This window comes from Astyanax mexicanus, unplaced genomic scaffold (genome assembly GCF_023375975.1).
Source record: "Astyanax mexicanus isolate ESR-SI-001 unplaced genomic scaffold, AstMex3_surface scaffold_33, whole genome shotgun sequence".
NCBI lineage: Eukaryota > Metazoa > Chordata > Actinopteri > Characiformes > Acestrorhamphidae > Astyanax > Astyanax mexicanus.
In genome coordinates, this window is record NW_026040043.1 from 3,445,489 (window position 1) to 3,470,422 (window position 24,934).

A 24,934-nucleotide genomic window follows, 5' to 3' on the forward strand; every position below is an offset into this window, starting at 1 on the left:
ACATTGCTATGACAATTCTGAAATTATATTCTGCATCTCTTAATATGATTGTTATTACTTAGCTAAAGCTCTTTTAAGGTGTTGTAATAATCCAGTCATAAAGGTACAAATGTTCCTTGTGACTAACAAAAATAATGCCAATAAATAAGTAACATTTCCCTGACATCATCAGAAAGGGCCAAGGCTAAGCAGCACTGTAGCACTTAATACTGTGATAATTTCACAATGATGCAGCTTACTTATAATCCCAAAGATTTAACAAATTGAACAAAATTAAATCTAAAAATGTAATAATCTTTTAAGTTAGCTAATAGTTATTTAATAAAACAATTTAATACATTTTTGCACAATACAATTCAATTTGATTCAGTTTAAAAATATTTAGGCATATTTCACTCAACCTAACATAAAAAAATATTAGCTAGTGTTTACATATTTACATACATTTATCCAATCAATTTCTTTGAATGCCATTTTGTCCAAGAATAATTGTGATTAATTACAATGATAATACAATACCACAACACTGCATTTGTACATTACATTTAAAGTATGATTAATAATTGTTAAGACTTTATAGATATTGGTATTGGAGTATTATAAACTATTTAATATCATAAAATATACAACAAAAATGGTATCAAATAACAATTAGTTTGAATCGAAAGATCGATTTAACCCAACCGCAGTCAAGATAGTAAATATATTATTAAAAGGACTTTTTTAATAAAATCTGTTAACAATAGACTAGTTTTAAGGTGATATATTTACATTAATGGGAACTAAGTAGGTTTAACATTACATAAAAAACATACAAAAGTGAAATAGAAATTTAGAAAAAATGCCGCAGCCAAATTTAAATGGCAAATAGGAAAAATTGGTACTGAATTGAGTACTGAAAAAGGGAAAGTGCTAATTTGAACTGATTACCTTCAATACTAACCCAAAAAAGTCCATGCTGACGTATGTGCATCACAGACCCTTTAAAGGGTATATTAGCTTCTACAGCTCTGTTTTAACCATTCAACCGCTTTACTGAAATGTTTTACGATCCATAGAATTTATTCAGAACTGATTTCTAGAGAAATATATAAATACAAGTTATGAAATTTTTGTTGCGTAATTTGCATTGCATTAAGGTTTTAACCTTAAAATATTTAGTCATGTGCCCAGAGTAAGGAAATACACATGAATAAACTGCTCATTGAATTTGAATTTAGTATCAATATTCATAAATGAATCCTAAGTGGTCAACTATTGTGATAAATGATATTTTTGTTTTTCTGAAACCCTTAAATCTACTGATATAATAATAATAATATAACAAAGAAAATCCTAATTATACTCTTTTAAAAACTATTAAATTTGAATTAATGATAGTTTGTGAAATATATACATTTTTTTCATCGACTGCAGTCCACACTGTGTTTATGTAGTCACAGTTATTAAAGCACTGATTGGCCATTTAGCATGACTGTCTAAAATACTGTTTACTGTTATATATGTGACGATATCACGTTTATCAAATATTTTTGAGGTCATATCAATTCATTGTTTGATACGTTGATGTAATATAATCATTGTGACAAGCCTATAATCAACTAACCAAAAAACTAATTAAGGTAAATTTAAAATTTGTGAAAACCAACCCAAAAAACATCTAAATTATATTGCAAATGGGAATGATGTGAAAATGGTAATGCTGAAAAGGGAAAATTGCTGATTTTTGGTAGCAGAGCGCCACCGTGTGTCCAGTAAAGGCATTTTTATACATACATATAGATACACACACACATGCACGAACACACGTGAAAATGACTCACACTTCAGTCTCTCACTCTCTCACAAGTCTACCTCACAGCTAACGTTACAACTTCATCAGCAGCGTCCCCATCCTAGAAATCCAGCGTTAGCATCGATGCTAACACTTCTAAAGGAAAAAAAAACGGCAGATTTCCCAATTTTAAGTGCAAAAATGATCACAAAAGTGTGCCAGCATGAAAGAGAACAGCATATTTTACCTCAGAAATCACAAGAAAGTGAACGAAATATGAGCGAAAAGCCGTGTTTTTACCATTTAAAGTAAAAAAAATGCTGAGATTTCACCCTTTTTGCGCGTCCGTTGGTGTGAGAGGGAGAGCGCGCGCGGCAGCAGCAGCAGCAGCAGCGCTATGGTAACGGCTCAACTCCACAGCACACAGCTCAGCGCGTCGCGCGCACAGAGCGGCTCTCAGCGCCACGTTCTCGCCGCCATATAACTTTTTTGAAGGCACTCACCTGCCTGGGCTTCTCCGGTCCTGATCTCCAGCGCGGTGAGAAGCAGCAGCAGCAGCAGGAGGAGGAGGCAGTACCGAAGCGAGCCCGGCTCCATTGGGCTGAGTCGTGGACGGTTCTGACGGTTCTCCATCTCACCCACTCCTCATCTCCACCGCTGATCTTCTACAGGCTGAACTCACCAGATCTTCTCCACTGGGTTAGTATCACCAGATCCTCCGTCCTCTAGTTAACTCCTCCAGAACAGGTAAAGTTCATGTAGATAGATCAAACAGAGAGTGTGTACGGTGTGTGATTGTGTGTATGTTTCTATAGAGTGTGTGATAATATTAATTTTCATAAAAATATTAATATAACAATAATACCACCAAGGGTTGAATAGAAAGTACGTGTACGTATCAGTTCTGGAATTGATGATGCTCGAAGATGAAGAGCCCAAGTCTGAAGCCCTGCTCTGCCTTATAATCACTCGGTGAGTTCTAACCACGCCCACCTTGCAGCGGATTGGACCGTCCACAAGCCAAGCTCAGCATCCATTTTTCTGTTTTTGTGTGTTGATGTAATTAGACTCATCTTCAAAGAAATGTTTGGAAAACTATGTTATGAAACAGAAGCTGAAGAAGAAAGTCCACCTCAGAATTTTATACTACTTACATACGACTTTGGATTTAAGTAAGTTCTGATCGTGATTTCCTTTTACTCAAGTCTTTTTTGCCGGAAAACCATATACAACAACCTGGGAAAAGCATTTCTTTCTCATTTACTTCAGTTTTTCTGTTTCCAAAACATATTATCGAAAATCTATACAGTTACTGCAAACAAAACAAACTCACAAAAATCATTAAAAAAGCACAAGTAGCATGCTTGTACACTACATTGCCACAAGTATCCATTTACCTGCATTGTGTTTAATTATGTAAGGCTTAGATGGAGCTGCTCAGCCATGGAAACTCTCCATTCCATGAAGTTCTCTACACTCTACTGCATGGAGTTGTAGAGGTTCCTAATGGAGTCAGTTCCTTGCAGATAGTGGAAGACAAAAATTGTAAACAAAAAGGCAGGCAAGAGATTAAAACAAACAAATAAATAAATAAATAAATAAATAAACAGAAATAGTAAACACAGAACAAACGCTTGATAAGACACAGGTGTGGCAATATCTCGCAACTTGAGAGTGTGTGATTCCCAGTATATCTAGTCCTGTTAATCTTGGTGATGCCCCACAGGTACAGGTTGTTGTGTGGTGTGACAGTAGAGATAGGTCTGGAGATGCAGCTGAACATGGTATAGTATCTGCAGTGTCTTCAAGGCAAACTCTTAAGAGGGTAGAAGTATGCGGACCAGCAATGTCCTCTTGAAACCAGATTTGCACCAGACTGTCTTTTCAATAAAGGTAGGGTCATTCGTTGCAGGACCCCCTTAAAGTAAAGTTGCGCTGTCAAATTGCCTGTAATGAAAACCCTAGGTGATCTGGCGTTGAATGAAATTGCAACACACACCATGATACTGTGTTTATGGACAAATTGATTGGTTTGTTATAGTCCCTGTTTGAACATTCCAAACCTGCCAATTAATATGTGAGCTGAATCAGGTGTGCTTGAGTAGGAAAATCAAAAAACAACAGAAATCTGACACCCAGGACAGGAGCATCCCACCAGACTCTACAGACCCTGCTGAAACAGAGGCAAAGTTGGTTGACCTTAAGAAATGTTTCCATCAATGTAACCAAGTTTGGCCATACTGGTTGAAACAGTATGAACATGCTGGTTGACTGGCTTGATCAACATGACTAAAACAAACAAATTCATTATACATTATGCTGATCAGAAGCTGGTTGACCAGTTATCTTACCAGTTTAGGGTATCACCCTATTATCACCTGGATGACTAGCTTTCAACCACCCTAACCATCAAACTCCAGCTTAAACCATCTGAGAACAGGATTTGTCAAATTACTTACACTTAGAACATCAACAAAATGTGCAATTTTTTAGGTATATTAGAGGGCAATTGTAATTGTGGTGTCTTAGAATAAGGGAAAGTCTACTACAATTAAAAATTACAACTGATATAATGTTATTAAAAATTGAATTAATCACAGTGGAGAGCAGGCTATTCATCTTGTTATGCTATCTTGTATTTTGTGTGGGAACTTGTAGGGGAAAGTGTTTAACAAAATTAAACAATAAAATTTTCTCTTTTGTTTCTCACATGCTCACACTAAAACATTGTATGAACATTAACAATTTGTCCACAAATTGTTTTGTTGATAATGCTTACTTTGCCTTTACAGTTGCTTCTATGTTTTCTTATCTGTGTGTTTTATTAATGTTTGAACACAGTTTATCTCTTCCATTTTTACTTACATTGTTTCCACTTGTACTTTTATGACCTCCCACTGAGGACGTCCCACACTGCTGGTCCCTTACTCTTAAATCTGGGAAAAATCTGATCTCATCATTAGTATATAAGCTTATAAGGATAATAAGCTGATTAATATAGGTTGAAATTTTACAGTATTAATGCTAGCAATTATTATTACTAGCACAGGTCCTGTTCATACTACACTTTACACGGTTTAGATTTAAACTTCCCAGCAAGCTGTGGTGAAGTGCTGAAATTTAAAGTGGTGATTTATAATCCAGCAGTGCCATCTAGTGCTGAACTGTAAAAACAATTAGCAGTGAAGACGAGGAGTTAAAAAGGTGATTGTGTCATAATTTATGAATCCCGTCTGTAGTTTTGCACAAGTAGGGGAAAATAAAAAAGCTGCTCTAAACTAATCACATTGTGAAATAGTCATAGTTAAAAAACAGCTTGAAATGTTTATCCAATAGTAACTATTTGAACTATTTTATGGTTTATGCTGATCTGGAGCTGCTTGACCAACATCCCAGTGTAAAAAAACACAACAAGTCTGGTTTAAGTTGTTCTGAACCAAGATGAAAGGACAATTTAAAATCTCCTTAATATCTCGGTAGTTTCTCCAAGTTAACAATGAGATCACAAATTAGACAAACCAGATGTAGCATAAACCCCCTCTGCTCAAATGTGTCTCTTGAGATAAAGAGCTCAGTCATTTATGTGTCTCTTCTTTTGAGGTTTACCATAGAGCTCAATGAAGTCTGACATTGTGCTCAGATTTGCCACAATAATAACACAAGGCAAGAATCTCAAAATGAACTTAACTATTTCTCATCCAAACACAAAGTGCCTTTTTCTGTGCTGCATGCGAAATAGCAGGCTTTTTTAAACACATTGAAGTTTTAGCATGTAAAATTGTACCAACACTTAGGGCATTACTTCTATAATTTTATTTTTACTATACAAAATTATTTCTGTTTAAGAAATAAAAGGTTGAAACATTAAAAGGTAAAAGTGATTGGACAGGTGTTTGTGTTGATTGAATTAAATATGTTTGGTTAGGGTTACAAAGCTTTAGTTCTTAATATCTAAATGATGTTACAGTAGCTTTAGGGCAGTGGTGGCTCAGGGGTTAGAGCAATGGACCATCAATGACAAGGTTGAGGGTTTGATACCTGGGTTTGGTAGTCAGCCGATAGACATCCCCAGGATTCATGTGTGTCTTAAATCAGATTCTCAGTCTTGACTCCCTTAATCTCAGAAGTATCTCCCATTTTTGTCTGATGCTATTTCTCCTGAACAATTTTAGGAGAAACATCTGTGACAAAGCTGATCTTTAAATGAAATCCAAATGAGAATAATGTCTTAAATATAACAACAATAAATATATACAGATTTGAGCATTAATATTTTCCTCTGATTGACCAAAATAGCAGTGGTTAAAACACCGCTGCTGATGTGTTTATCTTTAATTAACTGATGAACTGAAACATTTAATACAATTGTTTGTTACAGAACCAAAAGGGATCAAGCATAGTTTGTACATTTTTCATTTTTAAAAAACACTTAACAGTATGCTAAACTTCCACTTCCTTTGAAATGTCTGATCTCTGCAATGTCAGTTACTGTAGTGTTCAGACACTCAGCACTGTGTATCTTTGACTTTGGATTTCAGCTATACCAGTCAGTCATAACATTAAAACCACTGACAGCTGAAGTGAATAACTGGACTGGTTATCTGGACTGTATAACATATCTATGTAATGAAAGGGAAGTATGTTGTATTTTCTGACAGCATGGCACTTTTTGGGTTTTAAACAGTGCACTCACTATTTAAACTACGTACACTCTTTAAAATATGTGAAAAATTGGGGATGAACCAAATATTTACTATCCCAAATCATTATATAGAAAATGTTTTAAAACATGTATGCATAAAACATTTATGCTTGGTTGGTATGTCTGCTGATACAAATAAACATTACATGACTCTCTTTATGTCTCACTTAAAAAACAGGAGCAGCTATATGTATTAAAAATTGCCAAAAAAATTGATGGCAGATATATTTGGTACAGTTGTGAAAAAAGTTAGCCTGAAGAACTGTATGTATACAATAAATGTTTTCTACCTTTCACAGCAAAGAAAAAAAAAAACACATATTCGAACCATATTTCCCTTTTAATAAATTTAACTAGATTTAATAATATAGAGACTTTTGTTAATGTGAGTTTTTAAAGTGTATGCTGTAAGCTTGGATCTAAAACATCTTTAACAACTTTATAGCCTTAAATATCCTTCTTCAGATGTACTGATGATATGATGTCTGTGAATGAAAGAGATCTAGAAGCAGAGTAGTCATAGTAGAACCCATCTTTAATATACTTTACAAATGGATATACTCTAAGGAAAGGAAAGGGGAGAAATTTTTTTTAAATAAATTCTCACTAGCTTCATAGGCTTTTGGCTGAGTGGTCCAGTAGCCCAGTGCATGCTACCAAATCAGACATTCATCCACTCTCCCACATTTACACAGTGCTGGTGTCCCAGTGTTCGCTCGCATACGCTAGAACATGCACACATCCGTAAAGCTGAACGTGTTTACGCACACAGACGAAAACAGAAACGCATACAGGAGTGCGAGGAAGTCGAAGCGCCGTCTCCGGAATCGGTACAACAGTCTCGCGATCGGGACAAATTCCAGCAAAAGTAAATAATGATCATGTCCTGCAGAACAGGCGCGGGCTAAGCGAGCATCGTGATCATCGTGAGCATTGTGAGCATTCAGTCCTCGCGTGTGAAGTGCTGGTGTTGGAGGGACACCAGGTACGCAGTAGCACATGAAGGTGGGAGCTTGCAGGCTGTAGCAGTCAGCGTCAGGTCACAGAGGCACTAGCACGTGAGGTGACATCAGAGAGCGTGTGTCTTATCGTTGCTGTGAATACATTTTTCATTATTCCTTTATCAATTCATTTTTCAATGCGTTACGCATTTTTTTCTTTTTTGTCAAAGCCAGCTGGATAAAGCAGAACCAGCTGTCGGGGCTTCTGCAAAACGGCCCTGAGCGAGAAAAGAACAAAAAAACAAACAAAAGAAGAAGAAGATCAAAGATCAAAGACGAGCCCACCAACCCCGCTCCCAAACCTTCACGCGAGAGCGTCGATTAAAGCCACAGGACGTGTCTGGCTCTCTTCACGTTTGGAAATGTTTCGGGATTTTGTCTCTGTGGCGCTCAGGGCTCGCGGGTGGTCGCTCGGGCGGGCGCTCGGCTGCGAAGTCGCGGGCGTGCGTGAGCGGCTAGCGCAGCTGACCGAGGCATCATCTTGCATAGTTCTTAATGAAGTCCTGCACTTTACTCCTGAAATCGTCCTGAAAAAGAGAAAGACGAGAAACCTAGGTTACAAACACATACATACAGTATACACACCTACAGTACACAGGAATGAGAAAAAGTACCAGAAAAAACCCTGAGACAATTTTACAAATCTCCCCAGTTTGGAGGAAAATGAAGCGTGGATGAAAGTAGCAGATGGCTCGATAGGTATCTTGCTGGATTAAAGGTCTCCTTCCGCTAAAATCCACTTTTTCTTGTTCTTTGTAAAAATACAGTAGGTCTCTCTGAGTCGTTAATGCATGATGCACATAAAAGTGTTCAAAGGCAGAGCTGAAGAGCTAAAGAGCTTACAGCTTCTGTTTACACAAGCTAGTTAACATTAGCAATCTTGTGTATGTAACTATAGGTTTAAATCGGATCTCCGGGTGATCCGTGTTTTACCGAGACCTTTTTGACAAGGTAGCACAACTCGACAGAACTCTGATCAAAGCGGGCCCCAATCGTGTCACCAATCACCAAGTCTGAAGTGAAAGTTTAGTAGCTGAAAGAAACGTTATCAATGCCGCTGGGAGAATGGCGCTGAGAATCTGACGTTAAGTAAGGATTAACTTCACCAAGCACTCAATGCTATATAACTAATATAACTAAGGCTGTATCTCTGAAAATATTTTGTCCTTCGAAATTTAGAGATGCAAAACTGACTGTGGGGGGAAGGCAGGTAAGCATTCTCTGCTGCAGTGCTGTTAGCCAATCAGAGGTGATATATTTGCATGTATGAATATTCATGAGCAAGAGCCAAATCCTGTCTTTCCTCAGAGACCTCTAATTCAGTGAAATAAAGCAGGGCTATACAGAAATCGGAGACACCGGAGAACATTTTTCACAAAAAAAAAACAGCTCACATGGGATTCATTCATTTTTTTTTTTTTTTTACCTTGTCCCGTAAATGATGCTCCGCAGCATCTATATTCAGCGGGTCATCGAAGTTCAGAAGATCCTGTGAAAACAAGCAAAACGTACAGCACTACTGAGGTAAACCTGTGAGTAGTAGGGCTTCAACTAATGATATTTTGGTAGTCGACTAATCTAATGATTATTTTTTCGATTAGTCAATGATTATTTCTGCCACGTCCTCAATCTCTAAAAACAATAGAAACAGCTGAACATGAGATTTAAAAGACATTTAAATGTCTGTATGTTGTTTAAACATGAAAAGTACTGATATTTAGTGAGTAATTATGTAATCTGTTGTGTTTGGGCACTTTTGGAGATACAAATATCTCCCATTGGGCTTCTGTCCCCAGCACTTGTAATGCAGTAATGAAATTGTCGATTATATCGACTAATCGTTGCAGCCCTAGTAAGTAAAGTTACATTCATGTTTCATTCATTTTGATTTTGATTTCTGTGTGATAAACTGCTGTGCTGCTGCATATTTTCTATATAAGGCTAGAAATAGAATTAAAATGTAACTTGCAGTATCTGAACAGTTTCAGGACTAGCCCTGCCTGTAGCTTACTGAACTCTGAGTGCTCTGAAAGGATCAGTGCTCTGAATATTGCAGCATGCAGTAAGAGCTCAGCATACAAAACCTGACCGAGAGATATCTGAAGCAGAGAAACACATACAGACACACAGAGCAGATATAGATAGATCTATTACTTACAGTGAATAAAGAATTCAACCCCCAAACCACATCCTGAAAAAGCACAAACACACATACACATTTAGCATCATGTTAATATCACAAGTGTGTGCAACAAGTACTAACACTGATCTTCTAATAGCAGATGCCACTTACTTGAGCAATGGTCAGAATTATATATATACATGATTATTATATACTGTTCATTGTTTTTACACTAAAATACTACAAGCACCGTATGTCTATACTTTCTTAAAGGAGAAATTCCAAATACAGCGCTTTTACATGATGCTCCCAACAGATTAACAATGCTAATGCCCATACAAAGAAATCACTATTTTTACACCATTAACAAACTCAAAGTAGCTCTACACTGACATTTAATACAAGGCACTGAGCGCTTTGAAAGTGAACAGGTTTTACCTTTAGCGTGCGTGTTGGTGCCCACCCTGTGCCATCGATTGAATGCTCTCTCAATAAGCTGAAAGAAAGATTTTATCCATTTGTGTCATTTTGTATTCTATTAAATGCAGATATTGCTGAAAAGATACACCTGAAAACTCACTGCAATAATTATAGCAATAACTCATTTATTATTATAATATTTTAGAAATAATGTATCTATATGTGTTACAGTATCTCACCAAAGTGAATTCACAACTCACATTTTAATAAATTTTTTACTCTCTATCTTTCAACGAGACAACAATGAAGATACGACACGTTGATACAGTGTAAAGTCGTCAGTGTACAGCTTGTATAACAGTGTACATTTCTGGTGCCCTCAAAATAACTCAACACACAGCCATTAATGTCTAATCAACTGGCAACAAAAATGAGTACACCCCTAAGTGAAAATGGCCTAATTGTGCCCGAAGTGTGAATGTATTTTATGTGGCCAACATTATATTCCATCACTATATTCCACTCTCTCTTGAGCATGGAGCATTTACTAGAGCTTCACTGGTTGCCACTGGAATCCTCTTCCACTTCTCCATGACGATATCACGGAGGTGGTGGATGGTAGAGACCTTGTACTCCTCCACCTTCCATTTGAGGATACCCCCCCAGGTGCTCAATAAGGTTTAGGTCTGGAGACATACTTCACTAATCAATCACCTTTAACCCTTTACAGTTTCTTTAGCAAGGCAGTTGTCATCTCGGAGGTACCTGCAACACAGTTCTCTGAAGGGAGGGGATCATGCTCTGCTTCAGTAAGTAACAGTACATGTTGGCATTCATGGTTCCCACAGCCAGTAGTAGGGCTGGGTATCAGAATTCAATACTGTGACAGAACAAACAAACTAGTTTTCAGCCCTGTTCTGTCCATACTTAGTGCATACATATTATTCAGCTATTTTTCCAGTTAACATTAATTCCCCCTTTAAAAGTTATGATTTTGCTAGCTTTGGACATTTCACATATATAGGGCCTGAGCAAAATTGGGGCATGCTCACTGGGCCCATTGTGGGCCATACCATTTAGAGGGGGTTCTTTGAGGTTTCAAAATATTTTAAATTATTCTTTCCTTTTCTTATTTTCATGTTTATTTCATTGGATTATTTTTTTTCATTGTCTGTTTGATTTATTGTTTGTTTTGTTTATAATTGTATCCCCCTGCAATGGAAAATATGTTGGTTTCGGCTGGGTTGGGTAGACCAGTGGTGGTCTACTTAAGGCCTCATTTCATGTTGGTTAAGGGATGGTAAAGGTGTGGTTGAGGTATGCCATGGTTGGTTAATATACGAACCAGCGTTACACATTTGAGGAAAAAGTTGATTCCTCATGTAAATTTTATAAATAGATTTTGTTTTTTTTTGTTTTTTTTTGTTTCTTTTTTGGTATTTTTCCACTTTTTGTGCACCTTCACCAATAAAATCACTTGCACTGGATGTGCTACTGCAGTTGCCATCATTTCTTTTTCCTACAACCCACAACCTTTTTCGGCACAACTACCCTGACCTACAAGTAAGATGTGACAAATACCAAAAAGGCACCGACCAAAATGTCTCGGTACTACAGAGAACCAAAAGTCTGTAATTTTTGTGCCAGTTTGCGATACTTTACATGAAATGCGCAGAAATTCAACAAACGTGCATCGCGGTAAAAACAACCGTGGCTGCACCCAGGTGTGTACAGGGAGCGCATGCAGAAATTCAGATCATTCACATTGTCTTCACACTGCTGTTGCACTGAAATCTTCTGAAGTCTTCTCCTCTTTCCTTTTTTTCCTTTCTCTACCTCTCCACTCAGATATTATAATACAGTTAAAAACCATCTAGTCTACCACACTACACTATTGTTACTGTCCCCTCACAATAATAAAGTGTAATACAAGTATTTAATAAGAAAAATCATGGTTTTAAATCAGTGACACTACCAATATAAATATAATTTAATTTTGCCAATCTAATGCTGATATTTCTTAAAAAGAACTCTGTTGATATGCATCCAGAAATATGCTTAGGGAAAATTAATTGTAGTTTAAGCAGTTAAAGTAATGCTGTTATTTTTGTTCTTAATAAAGTGCCACAAAAATGCTCACTGTTTGTTCCAACAAGAATCAGAAAGATGGAGTCTCTCATGGTGACAGTGTGAGAATGAGATTACTTATGTAGGCTGTTAAATAAATATAACTGTCGCTTTTTGTATTTTTTTTTTTTTTTGTTGCAATTCAGAAAAAGGTATCAAAAAAAGGTATCAGTATTGAATTAAAGGATCGTACCGATTAACTTAGCAGTGTGTTGAGTTATTTTGGGGGCACAGCAAATGTACACTGTTATACGAGCTTTTGAATACTTTACACTGTATGATTTAGTCATATCTTCAGTGTTGTCTCATGAAAAGATATAATACAATATTTACAAGGTGAGAGATGTATTCTATTTTGTGAGATACTGTATAATAAAGATCCATAAACATTATGTAATTCATACCTTAGGCAGATTTCCCCCGTCTCTGCGATGTTTGGATGCCAAATTCTTGTCAAGCACTTAACTTTAGGAGGCTGCAGACAGAAACACAGAGACAGAGGCAGAGATATGCTGTTACAATCAGTACTGAACTGAACATACCTAAACATCCATATAAAAGCACCACTATATCTCACTCACCACCATGTTGTAGGCTTCAGGAACTTCAATCTCAAACTGGAACTTTCCACTCTGGTAATATCCTTCATCTGCAGGGAATTAATGAAGGAGAGGATATTTAAATCTGAACTATAATGGATAATTCAGCTGCACTATAAAAAGCCTGATACAGGTAAAGCTGCACAGGTTCCGTTTACAATCCTCCATCACCACTGCAGCTACTTCTGTTTAACACTCAGACTTACAGCAGTAATGCAGGTAAAAAAGAGCCAGTGTAGTTCAACAGAGAAAAGTGTCTTCAAATTCTATCTATTCTGTGTTATAAGAGATTTATTAACCCTCTATGGCATAAATTATAGGATAAATTGTTTGTTTATATGGCTGACTTAAATTTCGATTTTTACTCTTGATAAGCTAATAATTTAAATCAGGTGTTTTAGAGCAAGGAAGCATCAAAAACATGTCTCCATGACCAACAATAATGTGAGGATAAAGTAACAATATAACCAGCCAAACATACTTATTTACATGTTCTTATACATATCCATAATTTTATTTATGACCCACTTGTACGCCTCACTATTATAGACGTAGATGGGTCATGTAACATTATATTAAAGATAAATAAGTACAGTAATGGTAAGGAATGGAAGGTGTAATAGCCAAAATGTGGTTTGTTGCCTGAGGGCAACACTATGCCATAGTGGGTTATTGGGAAGACAGGCCACTGACACTCGCTGTATGAATTGGATTTCTCGTAACACTAATCCAGACACCTGTTGATTTTCTACAACTCACTGCCTTTTTTTCTACACTTTGCCTTGAAAAAATGGCATGAATTCTGCTCTGGCTGTTCAGAAATTATGTATCAGATGCATCAGATTTCAATACCACATATTGAAGTGGCCCAAATCAAAAATGATAATGTCAGATTCAATGTAGGTTTTTTTTTTTTTTTTGCTGTTTATACAGACAAGATATGATGTTAAAGATCAGATTTGGGCCACATTTGTGTGTGAATACAGACATATAGTCACACAAGTTAACACTAGCAATATGTATGTATATATATATATATATATATATATTAGGGCTGTCAACTCTAAAGCGTTAAAGCACGCTGTTAATTTGTAATCAGTAACGCGTTACCAAGTTTGACTCCTACTTCCGCCGTAATCTGCCCCGCCCCCGCCCAACGTACTGATCTATTTTCTGTCTGAATGACTGAACGGCGCGCTCATACAGTGTCCAGCAGTAACACTCCGGTTCAGACTTCCAGCTCCAACCCGATTAGAGCTCTCTCTCTCTCTCTCTCTCTCTCTCTCTCTCTCTCTCTCTCTCTCACGCGCACGCAGGCACGCACGCACTGCTCCTCATCTCTGATATTTTTTTTAAATATTCAAATTAAGTTCGAATTCAGAAATCCTCACAAACAATTTTACAGTCTAATTTATCATGCACTCTTTATTCCAGCACCCTGCATTGATTTTTTATCTCCCCTAAAAACATACAAGTATATTCTATTATTTTAATTGACACCACTAATATACATATAATTGCATTTTACATCTCTTACATTCATTCTTTATGTACATTTAAATATCCACTATAATAATTTACGTCTGAGGAAAAACAAATGCGATTAATCGCAGTTAATCACAGAATTTTGTTGTGATTAATCAGATTTTTTTTTAATAGATTGACACCACTAATATAAAGATATATATATATATATATATATATATATATATATATATATATATATATATATATATATATATATATATATATATATATATATATATATATATATATAGACTACTGTCTGGTCACATTAAAATAAAAATTCACAGATAAAAGAAAAGAAAGATGGATAAAAACATGGATAAAATAATAATAGGAAATATAAAGATGTATAATTATAAAATAAGTTAAGTAGTAAGTAGATCTAATTATCAACAGGTTAAAAGCCCAGTTACTTACCTGGAGTAATGGCGAGCTGAAAGTGATGGAGCTTGTTGACATCGACAAACGTGACCTTACAGGTGTCTAAAACAAGAAAACATACTTAAATTTACAATTGATTATGCCAGTCTCTCAGTCAAGTGATTTCGGTTTTTGTATCTGAATCTAAATTAGGGCTGCAGCTAACACTATTCACATAATCGAATAGTTGGCATCTTATGCTTTAGCTGTAGCCACCATGCTACTGTAGCTCTGGGATCAGGCTAAGGAGAGACAGGTGTAAGAATTTGTGAATATGAGCAGACAGTGTGAGAGTGGGTTTACTCACTAGGAAGGTTGGCCTCAAGCTCTGCAACCTCTGTAAAGAGATAAAAAAAAAGATAAGAAATAAACACATTTCTATTATTTTATTATTATTTTTAATCCAATCACAATTAGTATTCTTGTAGTTGAATAGCCTTACACTGTTCTCAGGCTGTAAGAGATCAGAAGATCAGACTCAAAAAAAAATGTTGGGTTTAAAATGTTGAATAACCGTATTTTGTTACACTATAGGCACACCTAAAATCATTTAATTTTCCCAAAAATTGACAGTGCACTTTATAATCCAGTGCTACTTATGTATGAATTCTATCAGTCAGGTATTAAGGAGCAGTAAAGCCACTCTGCTGAAGTACAGAGTAATAAGGGTGATTTTTCAGTGAAATTTCTCCAGCACTAAGGCTGGGTGCAGCAGCATTAGCATTAGCTGCTAACCACAGCGCTAGCTCTTTTGCTGTTCAGAGGTGAGAATATCAACATGTTAACCATGTTAAAACAAGCTACGTGGAAAAAGCTAAAAAGCTAGCTGATAGTGCCCCGGGTTCACCAGGTACAGTGTACTAGTTCCTGTACAATGTCTTTTGGTGTGGTAGTGTACGTGTATCATTTACATTAGAGAAAACCAAAACCATTCAAACAACTTCTTACTGTGGTTTTTTTTTTTAGATAAATCTTTTAATAACTCAGAATTTAAGTTAATAAATATTTTTTTGCTATTTTTAAATAGCACAGTACAGTAGAAGCTCATGTACTGTTGTGAGCTTCTGTGTTTCTCAGTTGTAAGAACCTGTAGCCTCAGCTGGGTTTCAGTGTTTTGCCCCCCTAAGACCCTGTAATGCCATCACTCCTCTCTAGAGTTATTAATAGAGCTTCCTATTCTAGCCCACACCATATGACACACACACTCTCTTCTCTATACACCAGCGTCCAGCATGACTTACACACATATACAGTTACAGCACAGCACGTTGTACTCTTTACTAATGCTCTAATGATGTTTTACAGCTGTTTAGATCATACAATTTTTAACAAAAAAAATTTTTTTTAAATATTATTGTAAAATTCTGATGGCATTTTTAAGAAAAAGAAGAACTACTGCTGAAACAAAATCCACTATCATCTACAAACTGTGCTCAAAATGTGAAACTCATATATTATAAAGATGTATTACACACGGAGTGATCTTTTTTAATTTTAATTAAATTTCTGATGATTATGGCTTACAGTCAATGAAAACCCACAAAACGGTATCTCAGAAAATTAGAATATTACATATAGAACCAATTGGATTTTTTTGGCAGTGTGCCAAGTCCTGCTGGAAAATAAAATCTGCATCTCCATAAAAGTTGTCAGCAGAGGGAAGCATGAAGTGCTGTAAGATTTTGTGGGAAAACAAAACTGCACTGACTTCAGGCTTGATAATAAAACACAGTGGATCAACACCAGCAGATGACATGTCTCTCCAAACCATGACTGATTGGTGGAAACTTCACACTAGACCTCGAGCAGCTTAGACTGTGTGTCTCTCCACTCTTCCTCCAGACTCTGCTCCCTTGATTTCCAAATGAAATATAACATTTACTGATGATCAGTGATGGTTTGGAGAGTCATGTCATCTACTGGTGTTGATCCACTGGGTTATATAGGTTAGTTACTAATTTTACTGTTAGGAGTTAATATAATATAAAGCATTAAGGCTTTAAATGAAGGCTTTGATTACCTATTGGGTTTACTTTGTTCAACAATATATAAACACAATATATGAAGAATTATCAGACTTCATTATCAGAAAAACTGCTGAAGAATGTAAACAATAGACCTTAAAAAGAGATACAGCTTCCTTTTTAAAACTCATATTTTAAATTCCCCAAACACTATAAATGGACCTAAAATACAGTTGTGGTCAAAAGTTTACATACACTTGTAAAAAAACATAATGTTATGGCTGTCTTGAGTTTTCAATAAGTTCTACAACTCTTATTTTTCTGTGATAGAGTGATCGGAACACATACATGTTTGTCACAAAAAACAGTCATAAAATTTGGTTCTTTCATAAATTTATTATGGGTCTGCTGAAAATGTCACCAAATCTGCTGGGTCAAAAATATACATACAGCAACATTAGTATTTGGTTACATGTCCCTTGGCCATTTTCACGGCAACTAGGCGCTTTTGGTAGCCATCCACAAGCTCCTGGCAAGCTTCAGGTCGAATGTTTGACCACTCTTCTTGACAGAATTGGTGCAGTTCAGCTAAATGTGATGGTTTTCTTGCATGAACCCGTTTCTTTAGCACTGTCCACATGTTCTCAATGGGGTTTAAGTCAGGACTTTGGGAAGGCCATTCTAAAACCTTAATTCTAGCCTGGTTTAGCCATTCCTTTACCACTTTTGATGTGTGTTTTGGGTCATTGTCTTGTTGGAACACCCAACTGCGCCCAAGACCCAACCTTCGGGCTGATGGTTTTAAGTTTTCCTGCAGAATTTGGAGGTAATCCTCCTTCTTCATTATCCCATTTACTTTCTGCAAAGAACCAGTTCCACTGGCAGCAAAACATCCCCAGAGCATAATACTACCACCACCATGCTTGACAGTAGGCATGGTGTTCCTGGGATTAAAGGCCTCACCTTTTCTCCTCCAAACATATTGCTGGGTGTTGTGGCCAAACAGCTCAATTTTTGTTTCGTCTGACCAGAGAACTTTCCTCCAGAAGGTTTTATCTTTGTCCATGTGATCAGCAGCAAACTTCAGCCGAGTCTTAAGGTGCCTTTTCTGGAGCAAGGGCTTCTTTCTTGCACGGCAGCCTCTCAGTCCATGGCGATGTAAAACACGCTTGACTGTGGAGACTGACACCTGTGTTCCATCAGCTTCCAAATCCTTGCAGACCTGCTTCTTGGTGATTCTTGGTTGACTCTTGACCATCCTGACCAATCTCCTCTCGGCAGCATGTGATAGCTTGCTTTTTCTTCCTGATCGTGGCAGTGACACAACTGTTCCATGCACTTTATACTTGCGTATAATTGTCTGCACAGTTGCTCTTGGGACCTGTAGCTGCTTTGAAATGGCTCCAAGTGACTTCCCTGACTTGTTCAAGTCAATAATTCGCTTTTTCAGATCCACACTGAGTTCCTTTGACTTTCCCATTGTAGCTTTTGTAGCTGAGTCTAATCACTGGGTCAAATGAGCCCTATTTAAATGGGCTCATGAGAAGTCAACAGCTGTAGTCAATCAGAATCACTTACAAGAAGTGAAGAGGCCATGACATGAAGCTAATTTGATTGACACAACTCGCTACATCACCAAAATTGACAAATTTTGTTGCTGTATGTATATTTTTGACCCAGCAGATTTGGTGACATTTTCAGCAGACCCATAATAAATTTATGAAAGAACCAAATTTTATGACTGTTTTTTGTGACAAACATGTATGTGTTCCGATCACTCTATCACAGAAAAATAAGAGTTGTAGAACTTATTGAAAACTCAAGACAGCCATAACATTATGTTTTTTTACAAGTGTATGTAAACTTTTGACCACAACTGTACTCAATGTTTAAGTATTTAAATGAGATCTTTCTCAAAAGCTCTACTGCACAAAGAAGACACGTTTTATATCAAATTACAATATATTATTCTTGAAGCAATTAGAGGCACTACAGTATTAAAATCCGCCACAATTCCGTTTTTTTTTTCCAGTTGTAGCGGTTCGTGAAAAATGCATACCGGTTTTAATAGAATACTGGTAAACTCAGGCTGTAGGTATTTATTTATTAGTATGTTCTTGACATTCAGTGTTTTTTTTTGTTTTTTTTTTTATTTAACAGTATTGTTTTTACGCTCTTGGTCAGTACTCTTAAAGCACTGACGATATCCTCAATACTCATATTGTAGTTACAGTAAGAAAAAAAGACCCGGATACGGGAAAAATATCACCATGTTGCCCAGCTCTCCCTACACTTTAACTTCAGAAATAGAACATTCCATTATTCTGCAGTCATTATCAGGCCTCAGTCTAACTCCCATAATTCACCTCACCTTACCTTACCACGAGCACACTGGCCAGTGTTCACCCTTACTCACAAGATAACTCCTCACAATGTATTTAGATGTGGGCATTTTCAAACCGTGATCAATTTAGCTAATGCTCTTCCTTGACTTTTGCCTGTCATTGTGTATATTAAGTGTACTACAGTTCCAGTTCATGGTTGTGGCACAGGCCAGGTCTTTACCTTTTTCTATTCAAGGTTCTTTTACACTGTAAACATTTGGAAAAACCCTGTTTTTGGAAAACCCTCACATTAATCCAGTTCTGGCCTGATTTTAATGATTTTCACAGCCCACACTTCACAGCTGAAGAGCCCACAGGGTGCTGTAGATCAGCTGATCATCTCCACACAGCGTACCTTTAATGAGCAGCCGGTCTCTGATGGACACTCGGTGTGAGGCATCGTGGGAGCTGGTGGGGCTTCCGCCCGCCCTCACGCCCTCCTCCCTCTTCAGCTTACTCGCCAACGTCAGCATAGCTCACCACCACGCATGCGTGCTCTCACACCCACCTGTACACACACAGAGAGAGAGATAAAGAGAGAGAGAGAGAATGGAACCGTGTAAACAGTAACACCTACATTCTACTACGGATCAATATCAGTCAACATTAACCTGGAATTTAGCAATAAAGGTATCAGGGCCATTAGAAAGTCTTAATTCGTATAATACGTTTTAATATGGTAGCAAGTTAAAAAAAATGTTGGTCTGGTGTTTCTGTATAGCCCTGCTTTAGATCACTGAATTACTGTTCTCTGAAGAAAGACAGGATTGCAGCTCTTGCTCATAAATATTTATGCATGCAAACTAGGGGTGGGCAGTATTATATCGTATACAATATATCATGACACAGAAATATCATGATATTAAAAATCCATATCGTGATAATAGAGATGTTCTGTCTAAAAAGTAGCCTATTATTTACTGTGAAGCTTTAGGTGTATTTATTTCAAAAATTGTTTTAGTTTGCAGTTTATATGCATGCACTAAATATTCTGCAGTATTATTCACTGCATTATATTATTTTATGTTATATTATTAATTTTGCCACATTATGATTATACTGTTATACTCTTATACTATATTCCTGAAATTAATGAATTATTTTAGTTTTCCTATATCGCCAAGTATAGCGTTATCGCAAAAATACCCTGAAATATCGTGATATTATTTTAGAGCCATATCGTCCACCCCTAATGCAAACATATCGTCTCTAACAAAATGGACAAAATGTTTTCAGAGATACAGCCTTAGTTGTAAAGATACAGCACTGAATGCTAGGTAAAGTTAACCCTTAAACTTTGCTTAACGTCAGACTCTCTGCGAAATAAATGTTTTTAATGCCATAGTGTAGCTCGTCCACAAGGCTTGGTGATTTGGTGCTTGGGCAGTTTCACCACGGCGATGGCCCAGAGTTCGCTCTATATCATAAAATCTGACGCAAACGACGCTAGCTTTGACCGGTGTTCTGTTGAGTTGTGCTGCCTTGTCAAACCGTGCTCCCATAGTGTATATTTAAAGTCCCTGGTAAAACACGGAATCAACCGGAGATCCGATTTAAACCTATAGTTACTTACACAAGATAGCTAAATCTACCTAGCTGGTGTAAACAGAGCTGTAAGCAGTGACTTACTGACAGTGTCTTCCTGAAACTGACAGTGTCGACTCTGCTGTCCCTAACTAACGGGTTGACAGACACGGGTGCTTTTCTTGATCGACTCGTATTTCTGAATATTTTCTTTTACTAGTTGCTGCAGACAGTGGAGGTTTAGGAAGAGTTTCATGTGCAGCATAATATACAACTCAGAGAGACCTACTGTATTTCACAAAAAAACAAGAAAAAGTGCATTTTATTGAAAGGAGACCTTTAACAAGTAGGGATTGTGAAAACCTCTTTTAAAGATATCGCTATACTTAAATTCAACTTTCTGCATTCTTGTGTGTCTTGTTCCACATACAAACAACAACTGGCTATGTGAAGATGTTGCAACAGGTATCCCGCTTTACTATAGGCCCTCATCACTCCTGTGGACTATCCTGCATGTTCTCCTGATCTAAATCCTATTGAGAAATTCTCAGGATGGATGGCAAAGGAAGTTGATCGCAATACTTCTTGATCTTCAATATTAGGAGCATCTTTCCCACTCAAGCAATCAAGCATGCCTTAACGACTGTGATCAACAAGAATGGTGGAGATATTCATTACAGAGTCCTGTTCTGACCCTTTTTTTCTGGGTATCATTTGAGCTTTAGTCTTAAAGTTATTAGCTAATAAACAGTCTATTTCAGTTTTTAATAAATTGTCTGCTCGAAATTTCACGTCTCATGCACCCATTTCTTCTTTTAGGATTGTGAAGCTCTACTTAAAACCTTTTTAAAATCCAATAGTGCAAAATGCAATTTTTTTTCAATTTTTAAACTGCTCTTAAAATTTTGATGAGTAGTGGTACATAGTTTTTTTTTGTTTGTTTTTTATATACTCCAACATTGCATAGAAATACAAGGCTGTCAACTCTCAGCCATTGGCCATGAAAAACTCACCGGACTGCTCTAACAGCACACCAAAATTTATCATGCATTTAAACAAAAGCAAACCAACCATTCCCCTTTAAACCTATATACAGGTCAATCTGACTACTCATACATTTTACTACATACAACTTATTAAACACACTCTGAAGCAGCCTAATCCATATTTCTATATCAGTCTACCTCAGGGTAATCAGGGTTTAATCTCTTTTTAGTATAATATTTTCCAATATTTCTCCCTAACTTCACATATATATTGTTTCTGTCCAATGAAAAACAAGTATCTCCATTTTTTTTTTTTTTTTAGTTTTGTACAGAATTTAAACACACAAACTGTACCTTACACTGTGTCAAACTTATTTAATAAATCTGTATATATTTGAACATCTGTCACCAACTGTGTTGCTAAGACTGTTATACTGATGATTATCAGAGAAAGCTAGGTAATATGTGTAAGTCTTATGTGTGTTAATATCTTTTTCCCAAATCAGGGCTCCAGACCAACACAGTCACAGAGACAGTAAAAACTGCACACGCTACAAAGTTATAGGTCTTTTGGGACACTTTCAGGACAAAGAATTTGTGACTGGTGAAACCAGTTATGAGTTGTTTATGAGAAGATTGAATGCTGGTTGAAATATGCCTGAATGTTTTTTTTCTATCGCTTAGAGCAGTGCTTGTTTACAGGTAATGTCCTGCTTTTCAACATACAGCCAGTGACCTTGCTAGTAACACTGCAAGAGGAGGAGGGGCTTATGTTTGGCAGCATCGCTATGTTTAACGCCACCATGTTTAACAGCATTAAACATATCGTTGAACAAGACAGTCTCATTCTCACCATATTTAGCTAATTGTCCATTCCACCTTCAATGTGGCGGCAGTTGGCTAGCTACACTCAGAGTACAAATCATTCCTAACATTGTTTAATTAAAAAAAAATATTTCACTAAAATCTTTCCTAATATTCTAAAATTACTTTTAAAATACACTCCAATATTTGGTTGGACAGCCTTTAGCTTTGATTGCAGCACACATTCTCTGTGGCATTGTTTCAATAAGCTTCTGCAATGTCAAAAGATTTATTTCAATCCAGTGCTGCATTAACTTTTTCACCAAGATCTTGCAGCAGCATTGATGATGGTAGAGTCTGACCACTGCACAAAGCAGCACTTCTCCAGCACATCCCAAAGATTCTCAATGAGGTTAGGGTCTGGACTGTGATGTCTGGATTGTGAACTCTCTCAATCCACATCTGAAAATGATGATCTCATGCTCCCTGATCCACTAAACTCTTTCACAATTTCAGTACCATGAATCCTGACATTGTTATGCTGGAATATGTCTTCCCGTGTCATCAGGGAAGAACAAACCCATTGATGGAATAACCTGGTCTATATTCAGTATATTCAGGTAGAGTCAGCTGACCTCATTCTTTTAGCACATACTGTTGCTGAACCTAAACCTGCAGACCAACTGCAGCATTGACCCCACATCATTTACTGACTTAAATCCAGATGAGACTTTTTTTTTTTTTTTTAGAATTTTATTTTTAATTTTTCCCATTTTCTCCCCAATTTAGACGGCCAATTACCCAACCCACTCATTAGAACTAGATGGAGACTTTTTTATCTGATTAATAATAGTTTAACCAGAAAAAGTCATTGACATATTAATTGATTATTAAATAGCCATTAATTACAAACCTATTTACTTTTGTTGCCAGTGTTGAGTTATTTTGAGGACACAGCAAATTTACACTGTTATACTGTAGCTGTACACTGAGTACTTTTAAAGTGTCATATCTTTAGTGTGTCCCGTTAAAATATATGATACAATATTTACACAAATCTAAGCAGTGAATTCAGTTGTGCGAGATACTGTATGAATAATATGACAGACCTTCTAGACACTGAACTCTAACAAGCCAAGTTAATTGGGTTTATAGTTTATTCCATCTGCATTTAACTGTTGTGTAGTAAAATAGGTTTATTATAGATTAATCTGTGTAGATTTTGGACGCAAAAATATAATGCTGGCAAGAGTTTACAGAGCTTTTAGGTGAAATGCTTGTTTCATCCAGACTTGTACTATATTTAGCAGGTTGTGTACAGGCTGTGGTTTGGGTTGGTGTCTGTAAATTGTGGATAAAATCAGAAATTGGGTTTTACAGAACTCAAAAACTATAAATACACAACAAAAACAACAACTATTTACTGTATTTGTACAGTTAAACAGGCCAGCAGTGAATCAACACTCACTTCAGGAGGATAAAGAGAGTTAATATAATAATTTTACAGTAAAATAGAGCAGCTACAGTGTCTAAACTTTATATAAACTCTATAATAATTTACTTTATCAGAAAATATACTGCTGTAATCTGCGCTGTCTCACAGCCTACTGCTGCTATTAGCTTTAACATTAGCTTCTGAAGCTTCTCAGTTGTACCGGCTACTACTGTCTTCACTAAACCGGTTCAGTTTAAACTCAAATAACTGGCTTATTCTGAGCCACTGTGTCTCAGACTGTCCTCACACACAGGTAAACTCAAACCGCGCTTAAAACAGTTTAAATAAGCTGACTGGCGCGTATTAGCTTAGCTTAGCATTAGCATAGCATTAGCTTAGCTTTAGCTCAGTAGCTAACTCACCTCCGCTGCTGGTTACCGGGTCGGTCGGTTAGCGAGCCGCCGGTTAGCGCTGCGCTCCAGCGGCCGGACCTCTACAGCATGCCCGGGCCTCCCCGCAGCTCCGCTAATCCCCGCGGTGTTCCGTAATAACAACGCTAATTTTACCGGTTATTAAACCCGCAGATCCGGATTATTTTACCGGATAAACAGCGGAGATTCACCCAGCGCTAACTTTACTAACCCAACACTCACACACACCCGGCGGCCTGCAGCGGACCGGGTACACACACACACACCGCCGACACAGCGAAGGTTCCGCCTCTCACACACACACACACACACACACACACAGCACAATTATTATAAATTGAGTATTATTTTTATTATTTTAATTTAAGAATTATTTTTATTATTTTTAATTTGGGTAACGTATTATTTGTATATATTTAGGTGTTATTTTATTATTTTATTTTATTATTTTAATATATTTTCTATTTGTGTATTTTCAAGGTATTATTATTATTATCATTATTATTATTTATTTATTTATTTATTTATTTTTAATTTAAGTATTGTTTTTTATGTTTTTAATTTAGCAATTATTTAATCATTTTTATTTAGGTTTAATTGTATTTATATTTATTATTTTTAATTTTGAAATAATATATAAAACTGGGTAATATTATAATTTGGGTATTACTGTAATTTCATTTGTTATTATTTTAATTCCGGTATTATTTATAA

General features: G+C 36.5%; 2 protein-coding genes across 2 annotated transcripts in view; both read right to left on the reverse strand.

The window, feature by feature from the left end:
• Positions 1-2,661, reverse strand: part of LOC103038099 (receptor tyrosine-protein kinase erbB-4) — a 241,984-nt gene extending 239,323 nt beyond the window's left edge. The window contains exon 1 of the mRNA XM_049473047.1: positions 2,278-2,661. Within this exon, the coding sequence (XP_049329004.1) occupies positions 2,278-2,407 (130 nt within the window). The 5' untranslated portion in view covers positions 2,408-2,661. The remainder of the gene's footprint in view (positions 1-2,277) is intronic.
• Positions 2,662-6,990: 4,329 nt separating this feature from the next.
• Positions 6,991-24,496, reverse strand: LOC125789959 (NEDD8-conjugating enzyme UBE2F-like). Its single transcript, XM_049473070.1, has 10 exons — positions 24,212-24,496; positions 19,396-19,548; positions 15,000-15,029; positions 14,690-14,755; positions 12,728-12,795; positions 12,551-12,621; positions 10,038-10,095; positions 9,636-9,668; positions 8,904-8,966; positions 6,991-8,004 (listed from the first exon to the last, which is right to left on the reverse strand). The coding sequence occupies exons 2-10, from the start codon at positions 19,511-19,513 to the stop codon at positions 7,954-7,956; spliced, it is 558 nt and encodes a 185-aa protein (XP_049329027.1). The 5' UTR covers positions 19,514-19,548; positions 24,212-24,496; the 3' UTR covers positions 6,991-7,953.
• Between the last annotated feature and the right edge of the window lie 438 nt (positions 24,497-24,934).

Excerpts from the sequence above, each read along its gene's own strand:
- LOC125789959 (XM_049473070.1), bottom strand. The coding sequence starts at position 19,513 with ATGCTGACGTTGGCGAGTAAGCTGAAGAGGGAGGAGGGCGTGAGGGCG. Across the intron at positions 15,030-19,395 it reads AGACCGGCTGCTCATTAAAG|AGGTTGCAGAGCTTGAGGCC; the intron begins GTACGCTGTGTG and ends ATCTCTTTACAG. Across the intron at positions 9,669-10,037 it reads CACCAACACGCACGCTAAAG|GATGTGGTTTGGGGGTTGAA; the intron begins GTAAAACCTGTT and ends GTGCTTTTTCAG.